Source organism: Thalassophryne amazonica, chromosome 15, assembly GCF_902500255.1.
Source record: "Thalassophryne amazonica chromosome 15, fThaAma1.1, whole genome shotgun sequence".
Lineage (NCBI taxonomy): Eukaryota > Metazoa > Chordata > Actinopteri > Batrachoidiformes > Batrachoididae > Thalassophryne > Thalassophryne amazonica.
This window is the reverse complement of record NC_047117.1, coordinates 80,778,778-80,793,066: the sequence shown is the minus strand read 5'-3', so window position 1 is coordinate 80,793,066 and position 14,289 is coordinate 80,778,778. Positions and strand designations below refer to the sequence as shown.

At 39.2% G+C, this 14,289-nt stretch overlaps 1 protein-coding gene across 1 annotated transcript in view; it reads right to left on the bottom strand.

Moving 5' to 3' along the window:
• Positions 1-14,289, bottom strand: part of neurl1aa (neuralized E3 ubiquitin protein ligase 1Aa) — a 117,960-nt gene that overhangs the window by 22,320 nt on the left and 81,351 nt on the right. Inside the window, exon 4 of the mRNA XM_034187370.1 lies at positions 7,880-8,608. Coding sequence (XP_034043261.1) covers positions 7,880-8,608 — 729 coding nt within the window. The remainder of the gene's footprint in view (positions 1-7,879; positions 8,609-14,289) is intronic.

Here is a 14,289-nt window from a genome sequence, read left to right as displayed (position 1 = left end):
ACGTCCGAGGCCCAACGTGGTGAATTCACTGAGGCCGCGCGCTGCGTCATTAGAGCCGCGCGTCACGAGTGCCGCTTCCCCGAGGCCTCGTGCAGCCACCGCGGATCCATCAGCGCGGAAACACCGAGGCCGCGCGGCACCAGCGCAGTGCAGATCCATCCCGGTGATAAACAACACAGGCTGTTAACATCGGCGATCGACAAGCTGCTCATAAGCCGACCATGGGGCCTAAGAAGGTTCTGACAGCGGAGGAAGGTGACGATATTAAAAAATCTCTGGACTTTTTATCAGAGGAGATTTCTGTTGTGAAGCAGCAACAGAAATCAATCATGGATCTGGTGGAGGAGGTGAAGGCATTACGGCTCCAGAATGCCGAGAAAGACCGGCATCTGGTGCAGCTGGAAAATAGAGTGGCTGAATTGGAGCAGTACACCAGAATCAACGACGTCATCATCACAGGTCTTCACATCAAACCACGGTCCTACGCACGGGCGGTAACAGATGAGAGCGGAGGGGAGCCCAGTGAACAGGAGGTCAGCTCTGTGGAAAAACAGGTTGCTGATTTCCTCCTATCTAAAGGTATAGAAATGGATTTAAATAACATTGAAGCGTGCCACCCTCTGCCCCGGAGAAATGACGGTGATAAACGAACCGTCATCATGAGATTCATCAACAGAAAACACAAAACAGCACTGTTAAACAAGGAAGAAAACTGAAAGGGACAAACGTATTCATCAATGAACATCTCACCAAACGGAATGCCGACATCGCCAGGAAAGCACGCTTCTTGAAGAAACAGGGAAAAATCCAGCACACATGGACTTCAAACTGTAAAATATTCATCAAACTGAACGGATCACCAGAACAAGCAAAAGTCATGGCAATAAGGAACATCGAGGAGCTGGACAAATATGAACAATAGTGTTTCTTAAAGCGAGGATCTGGACAGATATGACCAATAAGGTATGAGGACACAAACACATCACAACACCATGACACAGACCAGAGGAACCTATTCATCTACTACCTATTCATCTACATCTGGAGACAAGAAGGATATAACTCAAAGGATTGCTGATCATGGAAAAGTAGAACTGAGAACATTTAAATACACAGACCACAATGTACTGGACTTGGAGCACGATATAGACCCAGACAATAATTTCTTCTCAAATATCAATGACAGTTGTTGCTATTATACAGATGAACAGTTTTAATCGGATCATTAAAACGGATAACAAATTATCAATAATCCATTTCAACAGTAGAAGTCTATATGCAAACTTTAACAACATTAAAGAATATTTAAGTCAGTTTAAAAAAATATTTAACATAATTGCTATATCAGAAACATGGATCAATGAAGATAAAGGAATGGATTTTGAACTGGATGGATATGAATTTAATTGTGTAAACAGAAAGAATAAGAGTGGAGGAGGAGTGGCTGTGTATGTGGATAAGAACATGGATTATAAAATAGTAGACAATATGACAACTGTGATTGATAACTTATTAGAATGTATAACTATTGAAATATGTGAAGAAAAAAGCAAAAATGTATTGGTCAGCTGTATATATAGAGCACCAGGATCTAGTATTGAAACATTCACTGACTGTATGGGAAAAATGTTCTCAAAAACTAATCAAAAAACTGTGTTCATTTGTGGTGACTTAAATATTGATCTGCTCAATCCAAATAAGCATAAAATAACAGATGAATTTATCAGTATAATGTACAGTATGAGTTTATATCCAAAAATCACCAGGCCAAGCAGAATTACATCCCATAGTGCCACCTTAATTGATAATATATTCAGCAATGATATTGAGAATAACACTGTGAGTGGATTATTAATCAATGACATTAGTGATCATCTACCAGTTTTCATCGTTTATAATAGAAACCATCGGCGGAATCAGCCAGAGGAGAAATAAAATACAGGCGAGTGCGGACAGAGGAAAACATGAACACACTAAAGAAGGATTTACAGGAGCAAAACTGGGAAAAGGTATACAGTGAAAGTGATGTTGATAGTGCATATGAAACTTTTTTACAAATATTTACATCATTATATGATAAAAATTGTCCAATTAAACAAGACTACAGAAAACAAAAAATCCAAGCTCGACCATGGATGACGAAAGGGTTACGAAATGCATGTAATAAGAAAAATACACTGTATAGAGAATTCATAAAACTAAAGACTAAAGAGGCAGAAAATAGATATAGGAAATACAAAAATAGATTAACTAATATTATACAGGTATGTAGGAAGGAATATTATAGTAACATATTATATAATAACAAAAACAATATTAAAGGAATATGGGATATATTAAATAGCATTATCAAAAATGGTAATAAAAAACAGAGTTACCCTCAGTATTTCATTGATAATAATGTCAAGAAGGAAAATAAGGATGAGGTAGTCAACGGTTTTAATAATTTTTTTGTAAATATTGGACCAAGCTTGGCAGAAAAAATTCCAGATTCCCAACCTGAGGATTTGGATAATAATCTCATAGAAAGAAATCCCTGTTCAATGTTCCTCACAGCAGTGGATGGAAATGAAATTATAGACATTGTGAATAATTGTAAATATAAAACATCTACCGATTTAAATGAAATTGATATGGTGGTGGTAAAACAGGTCATTGAATGGATTGTAGAACCATTAACATACATCTGTAACTTATCATTTCAAACCGGTAAATTTCCCAATCAAATGAAAATAGCTAAGGTTGTGCCGCTGTATAAGACTGGGGATAGACACCACTTCACAAATTATAGACCTGTTTCTTTGCTTCCACAATTTTCCAAATTATTAGAAAAGTTATTCAATAATAGATTAGACAAATTCATAAATAAACATAAATTACTTACTGATAGTCAATATGGATTCAGAGCACATAGTTCAACATCACTTGCATTAATAGAATCAGTTGAGGAGATTACAAACGCCATAGACCACAAATTACATTCAGTTGGAATATTTATAGATCTTAAAAAGGCTTTTGATACAATTAATCATGACATATTAATCAATAAACTTGAACAGTATGGGATTAGGGGGTTGGTGTTGCACTGGGTGAGAAGCTACTTAAGTAACAGAAAACAGTTTGTGAAGTTGGGGGAATATACATCATCATGCTTGGACAATGCTTGTGGCGTCCCACAGGGGTCAGTATTGGGTCCAAAACTGTTTCTAATTTATATAAATGATATTGTCAATGTTTCCAAAATATTAAAATTAGTATTATTTGCAGATGACACAAGCATTTTTTGTTCAGGGGGGGATTTGCAGGAGTTACTGAGGAGGATCAGTATAGAAATGGGAAAATTGAAAATATGGTTTGACAGAAATAAATTATCATTAAACTTAAGTAAAACAAAATACATGTTATTTGGCTATTGTAATACAGATATACAGGTTCAGTTACAAGTCGAGGGGGTAGATATTGAAAGGGTACATGAAAATAAGTTTCTGGGGGTGATAATAGATGATAAGATAAACTGGAAGACTCATATAAAACATATACAAAGTAAACTGTCAAGAAGCATTTCAGTTCTAAACAAAGCGAAACATATTCTGGACCACAACTCACTCCGCATTCTTTACTGCTCACTGGTTTTACCATATTTACAGTACTGTGCAGAGGTATGGGGTAATACTTATAAAGGTACAACACAATCACTATCAGTAATGCAGAAAAGAGCTATAAGAATTATTCATAATACTGGCTATAGAGATCATACAAATCCACTATTTTTACAATCCAAATTCTTAAAATTCACAGACTTGGTTCATTTTCAAACAGTACAAATTGTGTATAAAGCAATAAACAATTTACTTCCAGCAAATATTAAAAATATGTTTTTTAACAGATCAGGGGATTACAGTCTGAGGGGGAAATTTAATTTAAAGCATCAGTGGGCACGAACAACATTAAAAGGTTTCTGTATTTCTGTCTGTGGGGTGAGGATGTGGAACAGATTGGGAGTGGGGCTCAAGCAATGTCCAAGCATGAACCAGTTCAAACAGCGGTACAAAAATATGGTTTTTTCTGGGTATAGGGAGGAGGAAGGGTAATGAGGGTTAGGGTGTTTTTGTTGTTTGCTTCGGCTTGTAAATATATAGTATTTTGTATGTAAGTAGGTATGTGTAGGTGTATATTTATGTTTGTGTATATATATGTGTATATATGTATATGTGTATATATGTGTATGTTGATGTGTATATGTATGTGTGTGTATATATATGTATATATATATATATTGATATCGGTTTAGGTGTGTAGGAATTTATGTGTATATGTGGCAAAGGGTATTACTGGTTGTGGGGAAGAAGGGGTAGGGATAAATAAGCTGATGCTTCACCCTACCCCTTTTCGGACATGTTGGGTACACAGTAGGAACTTTTTTGTTGTTGTCTTTACTGATCTAGCTTGTAATTGTTGTTGTATCAAATGTTCGAAATAAACAGTTTTCATTCATTTTCATTCATTCATTCATTCAACATGTCTGCCGGTGTTGCCGACTGACTGGTCCCCCATGATGACGCGGTTCACTGATTTTCACCTCGTTTCTGCTTCAAACTGCACTCCAGTCATCATCTATCTCAGCGACAGATATCTGAAGCTTTGTACAGCAATCATTTCCAAATAAATTCAGCATTATTTCATCATAAAAGGTGGCAGAAGTGACCAGAGCGCTGCGGCTAAACCAACTGCTAGCTGATGCGTTCGCTGCGTGTCGGTCATTTCAAAGCGTCATGGAATTTCACCTCGTTTCTGCTTAAAACAGCCTCGTTTCTGATTAAAATTGACTTTGGAATGATTTAAGAGGTTTTACCTTTATCATCTGATGGTTAATAATCCCATTAATCCATTTGATTAAGACGCATGCGCAGATGCAAAAGGCAGATCGATTTTTAGGAGCGGACCCACCCCCAAATAAAAACAAATAACAACAATAACAAAAAAACCCAGGTAATATAGTAAATAATTCAATCCACCTGCCACATGGTAATCCACATAGAAAGAACAGGGTCCATGATGAGTTCATGAAATCTGTTGGCTACCTTTTTATAGTTACATGTCAAAATAAACTTCACTCGTGCCACTTCATTTTCAAAATTGTTCACTGTGAAGCTTTTGTATTGTTCTGACAGGAAGATTTCCAAATTTTGTGTTGAAGTTAGCTGTGACGCTAAAGCCGCTGAAAATGCCTGTTACTGACACTGTGTTGCAGAGCTGTCGACCTCTTTTCACGCTCGTGCGTGCAGCGCTCTGCACCTCACAGGAAGTGGACACGCTTGTCAGAGCAAAATGAAGGGCTGGTCCAGAACTGCCGCACAGCTTTCACGCTTCCCTTTCATTAGCGGCGTTTGGCACAGGCAAACGACCCTCAGGTGTCGCGGCAAGTGAAGCGTCCACCCCGCTGAGACACCACATCACCCCCCCCACCTTATCTCGGCTTGCTCACTTCCTGTTTTTCATCTTACTGGGTCATAAGAGCATTAACGTTGCTCTTCAAGCCTGTGACTGTACATAGATGCTTCCTGCCTCACGACATGTGTTGTAAGTTTTTGTAACAAACAAAGTAACAGTGCTCCGCTGAAGTCGTGACCCTTGGCTCTGGTTATGACTGCAGCTGTAATTTCCAAAAGGGTAAAAGTCGTTTGACTCAGCTGGCATGTGTCACTGTTCACCACTTAACGAATGGACTTCAACACCAGGGAGTCGGTGAATTAAGCATCGAGCTCTGAGCTCTCACAAATCCCGCAACCTGCCAAATGAAGATCAATATGTGTGCTGTAAGGTCTTGACGCGGGACACATTAGAGAGTTAAAAGATCAGTAATTACCACCGTACAGTAACAATATCCGGAGGGTTTACTACCCAGATGAAGTGTCAGGGCAAAGAACAAAAGCACTCCTGACATAAATCATGAATAGGAAGTGGAGGATGTTTCAGATGAATTTCTGCAGTTTTTGTTTTGAATTGTGAAGCACTTCATGTCTCTTTCTTTGGAAAATGCTCAAACACATTTTAACTTTCCTGACTGTGAGACCTCACCAATATTTAACTTGTTGTTGGACTGGTTTTTTTGTCTGGGTGGTTGCGGTTCAGGACCCAAGCCAGTTCTGTCATATGGTGGATTTAATACCAGCACAGGCTCCCATACGTGATTCCTCTGATATCTAACAAAGCCATTAATGTTTTCTCTTTTGTCCATAAGGTGGTTACAAGGGGATCTGCATATGTCTCGATTCTTCTGATCGTGCATCAGTGTTGTTGCTGACATTGGTACATTGCACGGGTTCAGGCTGGTTTTTACATCCTGATCAATACCTGATTTATTTGCTTTAGATATTACAGCTATTGCTGCAGTTTGCTATGGCGCTGCTCCATGACAAAGCCACTGCGGCACAGTAAGAGTGAACCAGCAGCCAATGGGTGCATCGTAGGCACATTGAAACAACACACATTGACTTAGCACCTATATTTACAATGTTTTGTTCAGGGTTACATGTGGGATTGGTGTTGCATGTGGGATGGGTTTGGATTGCTACATTGAAGGAAGATCTGTATTTATGGAGCAACTGGCCAAAACAGACACTGTATCACACTGCAGTGCATACAGACAGTATTCACTGCACTTTTCCCACATTTTATGTTTTACCCTTATTCCAAAACGGATGAAATTCATTTTTTCCTCCAAATTCTACACACGACACCCTATAATGTGAAAGTTTTTTTTGCAAATTTATTAAAAATATCAGTATTCACAGCCTTTTCCATTAAGCAAACCTGAGCTCAGGTACATCCTGTTTTCACTGATCATCCTTGAGATGTTTCTACAGCTTAATTGGAGTCCACCTGGGGTAAATTCAGTTGATTTTGGAAAGGCACACACCTGTCTACATACAGGTAAACCTCATTAACTCAAGCAAGTTGGGGTTCACAAAGTCAGACTAGTCAGGATTGAGGGAAAGATGAATGCAGAAATGTACAGCGACATCCTGGATGAAAACCTGCTACAGAGCGCTCTTGCTGGGGTGAAGGTTCATTTCTCAGCAGGACAATGACCCTAAGAACACAGCCAAGACATCAAAGGAGTTGCTTCAAGACATCTCTGTGAATGTTCTTGAGTGGCCCAGCCAGAGCCCAGACCTGAATCTGACTGAACATCTCTGGAGAGATCAAGAAGACATGAGGCTGAAATTTCTGCCAAAGGTGCATCAACAAAGTATTAAGTAAAGGGTGTGAATACTTATGTACATGTGATTTCTTAGTTTTTTTTATTTTTGATTTGCAAATTTCTTTCATGTTGTCATTATGGGGTGTTGTGAGCAGAATTTTGAGAGGAAAAATGAACTTACGCAATTTTTGCATAAGGCTGTAACACAACAAAATGCGGAAAAAGTGAAGTGCTGTGAATACTTTCTGGATGCACTGTAACTACAGTGGAGTTGGATCTTTTAGTGGGACAACCATTTTCATCCTGTCAAGAAAGTTCTTGATTTTGTTGCTCAATAAAAAGCTCTAAGTACCAGGGTTACCTGGTACTGTGCAGATTTAGTGGAAGACGGAGTGTGACAGAGTTGATGTTGGCTGCTAATGTTGGATAAGAAGCCAAACCAAACACAATCCGCTGTTATACTGACGCTTAACAGCATCTTTTGTGTCATGTGAACTGGACTGGAACAAACCTGACACCTTGGAATGGGAATATTTTGACAACAGTTCAGTTAATTAATGATCTTTTGTGTGCAAAGAAGCTTTGAGAGCCAGTAGACTGTTTGAAAGTGTCAAGTTCAAACTTGAAGCTTTCTGTTGTGTGAGGTCACACTGTTTGTATGTGGAGCTCACTTACCCAGAATCCTCAGCTGTGTTATCGCTCCATGTAGACCAAAGAACATCCAGAGCAGGCGGGAGTTGTCCACGCATAACTGCATGCCCACATTGGTGCCGTTATGGCTGAGAATGACTTCTCCTTCCTGATTGACCAAGAAACCCAAGATGTCACTGCTTTGGAGCGTTGTCGGCACGCGGCATACTGCCCAAAACTCCTTCCTGTCCACCAAAGCTTCTGGATTATAGGGCAAGTCGCTGGGTCGTAGCACAGCTGGGTCACAGGACGTCACACCGTAAGACAACGAACCTGAGCGGACGGGGCTCGATTTGGTGACTTTGATGAACACAGTCTCTCCAGTGCGTAGTGGCCGGTTGGTGAAGACCAGCGTGCGCTCCTCACGCGCGTGCTCTGAATGCACCACTGTCTGCTCGTCCAGCGTCTTAATGTGAGCACCGCGCAGTTGGTGGAAGTGGAGGTCGCTCTCCAGGGAAGAGGGCAGTAAAGAGGACTGCTGTGAGTTGAGGGAGTTCTGGGGGATGGGGCAGGTGGAGGAGGAGGAAGATGATGCAAGGTGGAGGGTGTGGCGGTGGGTGTGACTGTGGGAGGAGCCTCTGTCATCCTGCTGCAGATTGAGGTCACACAAGCTGATGGATAAGCGGGAGTTGTCCGCTTCCCGCCGCAGAGAGGAGGAGCGCACTGTCGTGAAAGAGCGTGGGCGGAGACAGTCTGCTGGAACAATCTCGCTGTCTGGAAAGAGACGGAGAGAGAAGAGTTAACAGCAGACCGGTTCAGTGGGCGTGTCTCTAGAAAGTGATTTAAGGTCAATGATATGATTACTGGAACTCAGAAATGTTCACGTCCAGAACGGGCGATATTTAAGTGCTTGTTAAATGTTCATTTTTACTCCAGCATTGCTGCATGTGCGTCGCTTCTGGATGATGCACAACTGCCTCGTCTCTGCTGCTGCACACGAGCTTGAGTTGTAACAAAATAAAGAAAACTGAGGTGTTCAAACACTGACAAACAGATGAATTTCAGCACGCAGAAATGAATACGAGGTCTGTCCAAAAAGTATCATACCTTTTTATTTTTTGCAAAAACCATATGGATTTGAATCACGTGTGATTGCATCAGCCAAGCTTGAACCTTCGTGCGCATGCGTGAGTTTTGCATGCGTACTACATTTTCTATGCTATGCTTTTTGCTACTGTATGTTGTGATGCCCCTAGTGGTTAACAAATGGGGAGCAGCGGCACAGCCAACGTGAAACAGTGCATTAGCAAAAACCTGAAGATCCCTGGTCATTTATGAAAGATAAATTTGAAAGTAAGCAAATTCACTTTTGGTTTATTTTAATTTATCATGGAAAATAAATGTATACATTAAACAGTTGCACCGGATTGCATTGTATCAAATCATTCCATTAACAACTGGTATATTTAACCATAAAAACTACACTACTAAATATTTAATGACAGCATTTTCATTGTGTTCTGCTTTGATTAGTAACTTGCTAATGCCTGTGCATGCGTCTTTCCATCAGGTGGAGTGGAAAAGTGTCTTGGTGAGAAGGGCTGAATCTGCTGCTACTGTAGCAGACAGTCATTTAAAAAGAGTCAGCTGTTAAAGATGTATGCAATAGAATGGGGTTAAAATTATTCAACACTGCAAGAAATGTGAGAAGGAATGTTTAAATAAAAATAAATCATTTACTTGCAGAGCTGAATCGCCTTATTTTGCAAAACACAATGTATTAAGGTAGCAGTGTGTGTCTGTGTGTCTGAGTCTGCATCCTTGTTGCCTGAGCGCCCCCCTCCCCCACCTAAAAAAAGATAAAATTCTGCACAGCCATTTAAAAAAAATTATTATATTATTGAAATTGCAACTGAAATTGACATCAAAAGCCTGCAGGCTACAATATCACTCCAAAACCAAACATCCATGAATTGCAAGTTTGAATAAACATGCCCTTCAATTATACGTTTTATTAATCTGTCTTTCAGGGAGGAACAATTCGCTCTTTTGTTAAGGTGCATATTTGTCTCAACATTTAGCTAAATATTTAGCTTGATTTTTGAACATATGAGGCTAAACGTGTAAATACTTATCATTAACTAATCTGCAAAAGTTTTAGGTTTGACAGAAATTTGATCATGTAGTGTTTCCCTTTTTTCCTCCCAATTTTTGATCTTCATCTGTGAATCAAACAAAAATCTAAACTGAACTATTACTAGCGTTCCCATGCCAATGAAATCAAATGTGATTCTTTTTCTCCATTAAATAAACCAGTTAATTATAATGATCAGCCTAATTTAAAATTTCATTATCACTGTTATTATTATTACTCGTATTATTATTATTATTATTATTTTGTCAGGCTCGCATGGCCCGTATCACAAACTGATCATGACAAGATGACATCGAGACATAGAATGACAGCAATACCTTACTGTGGAAATTAGAAAAATATCTCTCATATCAACGTTACATTAGAGCCACACCATGCTGAAGTGATCACAGTAAGAAAGTAAGAACTTGTAAACAACAGAAACTCTTCTAGTAGATTCTGCGATCGCAGTCTAAACTGGTAGAATCTCCCAATCTACCAGATCGTAGTTTCTACTTACATATATATATCTAAATATTAAAAGCCAAGTGACCTCTGTGTACATGTGTGAGTGTGTATGGCTTCAATCGCGGAGAAACTGAGGAGAGCTGATATTTGCTGTTTGATATGCTGTTTGGTATTTTGGTTCAAGGATGAACGCCGTGAAAACAGAAGGTTGATGGGACTAATTTTTTGGAGAAATTAGGGATATTACGTAACAACAATGGTAATCACACAAGCTCTGAACAAAGGAAATGTCTCAACCTTGCCAGTTGTAAAACATGACATCAACTACATTTTGCCAAATAATAAATGCAAATATTCAGAAAACTTTCTCAATTTAATTTCTTGCACTTTCAGTTAAAATCATGATAGAAACATTGCATCATTTATTACTACCTTTCAAAAATATCAGCTAACGATTTTATAAACACTACCCGATCTAGAGCCCATGGATCCCCACGGGCAATGTGCTCTGTGTGTGTGTGTGTGTGTGTGTATATATATATATATATATATATATACACACTATTACTTCATGTCTTGCCTGAACCGTCCGCAGTCTGATCCCACACATAGCCACCCAGAATAACCTCCCCCATGCTGGCCTGGCTGCAGAGGTAAAATTAGCCTGTATTACTGGGCCTGGGGGTGGGGGTGATGATTAAAAGGGCACTTAATATGACCTTTACTGTTGAGGGGGAGGGCCTGTGTAGGTTTGGCTTTGCGTGTGATATGTACACAATTGTGTACTATATTTATCAACCAGCAACAGCGGCCTTAGTGGCCACCAGACCTCACCTTTGGAAATAAAACAATATCCTTTCCATAGGGTTGTGTGGACTCGTGACAATGAGACTTTTTTTTTTTTAAATGTAACCTCTGCTACAAAAAAAGAAAAAAAAAAAATCATAAAACAGTTTAATCTTTCATACAAAGGTATCTGTGAAACACCTGTCCAGGCATCTCCTGACTGCAAAGGCTGAGGACTCGGACAGGAATGTTGCTGTCGATGTAAGTGAATGTCTAATTTTCAACACTTCCAGTGGATACAGATACACTCATGATGGATGAGTCCAAGAAGTATTGATCCAGCACAATCTGAATTCTACAGACTGATTCCTTGTTCAGCTTCTCAAGTGCTGCAGTCAAGATGTCCACTGATTTATTTTTGCAAAGATCACAGCATTTAGGCCATGGGAGCAGGTCTGAAAAGAAGACCTGATCACTGCGCCCCAGCTTTGTGGAATGATCTGCCTGCACTGATACGACAGTCGGACTCTGTGGAGACTTTTAAAGCCAGGCTGAAGACACATTTGTTCTCCCTGTTTTATCATTAGGATTTTATATGATTGTGTGTCTTTTTTTATTCCTTTTATTTATTTTACTTCTTTTACCTTTTTATGGTTACATTTTTTTTTCTTATTGTTTTAATCTTATTTCATTTTATTTTGCTTTTAAATGATGTTTGTGAAGCGCCTTGAGGTGATTACTCGTGATTTGGCGCTATATAAATTAATAAATTATATATTATTATTATTATAAGACCTCTCACCGAACCAATTTGTTTATTACATCTTCAAAATCACATATACTGTAGTATAAAACACATTTTTCTGGAAAAATAAGTTGCACATTTAATTATAAAACTTATTTTTTGGGGGGTGGGGTCACTCCGCTTATTTCCACCTCTCCACAGTATGATTGTCTAGTTATGTTTCATTCTGTTCCGTATTCTGTAGTCTCTGATTTTGTTTCCTGTGTATTTTGTATTTTCTGTTTTTCTTACTTTCGTCACATGGTTTATTCAGTTGCAGTCTCTGTCCAGTTATTGTTTTTTCCATTGTATTATGCTTTTGTTTCTGGTTTTATTTTGTGCTTTTTATTATGTAGTCTTTCGTTGTTTCATTCCTTTTTTGTGCTACACTTTATACAGTTGTCTTGGGTACAACAGCCACAAACACACAACAGATTGATTTTAGGGTTTATAAACATTTTTGACTGTTAAACTTTGCTCACTTTACCAGCAAAAAAAAATGTTAGCGGACTGAAAGTTATCCGAACTAAATTTATCAGAAGATAATGTTCCGCTGATGGTTTTAAAACTTATCTGAAAAGCTAAAACATTACTTCGATAATTATCGGTTATCGGATTAGCTGAACTGTGCCCACCACTGGGAATGCGGACTGGGCGCCACGAGGGGGCGTTTGGGGGTGACGACCCCTCACATCATCAACCTCGCCCCCTCGGATGTGAGAGTTATCAAAAATAAAAAAGAAAGAAAAAGAAATACTGGAAAATATAGCGCCTCACAGTTTCGCGGATTTTTTTAGTCCAATTTTGAATGCTGATTTTTTTTTTTTTTTTTTACAGCGCATTGTGCTCTGCATCCTCATCAAGCAGGCCGGTGTTCTGTTGAGATGACGGGACACCTGTTGCGGCACCGCGAAGGGAGAGCACGCACATTGGGCCTCATGTATCAACGTGCGTACGGCGATATTTGAGCGTATATGGGGTGTACGCCAAAACGGCTGCGCTACTTGGCATTTATCAATGTGGTCGTTGGCGTACGCTGCGCTGAAAATATACACCAGGTCGAGAGGTGGCGTGAATTATACACCAAAATGAACCAGCGCTGGAATCCACATAAAAATGAAACTGATCAACATGATAAACAGTGCCATTATACAAATCAATGCATATGTTACATTTATACTACATAATAATCAATACAAATCCCGCTTTTGTGGGATTGTTGGTCTATCGAGCACGATCCGTGGCCACAGTGCTGACTGCAAAGAAAGCGCTGCTCGCCTTTTTCTCCAGACTTCGAGCCTGGAGCCAGAGCAGCGCTGAGCTTAACTTTATGTGGTGTGATCGTTTTAGACTATGAAATTGATAATTACTACTGTAGTTTCGTCATTCCCTTCCCCCAATCAGGTTTTGTTTTCTCCATTCGTTTGTCACAATAAAATAAAGAAATACATCTTAAGAATAAAGATATCTGAAAAATAAGGCGTGTCTTATTAATTGAGAGAGCAAATATCCACGTCAAGAATTATTGACGTGAAAAGAGAATACAGTGGTCCCTCGCTATAACGCGGTTCACCTTTCGTGGCCTCGCCGTTTCACGGAGTTTTTAGTCCAATTTTTTACAGTGCATTGTGGTCTGCATATCTGTTTATAAGAGTCTTCTCGCCCAGAAGAAAAAAGAGCGCCAACAATTACTCATAACTGTGTTTGGCACTCGGAAACAGACACCTGCAGCCAGGTGTGAGTGGAGAAAGGCGCGGTGTCAGGACGCAGAGGCGCAATCTGTGAAATACTGGTCAGTCACTATTAATAATTTCTTATGTGTCCAACCTTGTACGTTGATTGTTAAAATTAAATTTGTTAGTTCTAAAAGCCATCATAATTATTTATAGGAAAACATTCTATTTTTATTTCTCAAACAAATGTTTGGGCCTGAAAACAGGTTGGTCTTATTTTTCTACTAAGGTTTGAACTTTGAGAGTGTTTACACACGAGAGAAAAGTGAGAAAATGTTAATGCCTGATAGAGAAAAGTGTATAAAGTGGTTTTACAGGGTTTTTACAGCTTTAAAACGTCTATAATAATTGTAAAAAAAAAAAATAACGCTGACTACGTCGCGGACTTCGCTTTTTGTGGACTATTTTTAGATTGTAACTCCCGCGATAAACGAGGGACCACTGTAACACTTTTTTGATTATACTACAAAACAATTGATATGACAGCCGCTTTTGATGCTCTATTGGCATGTGTCGTGATTGGTGGAGTTCTTTTTCTTTGCCGTCTTCC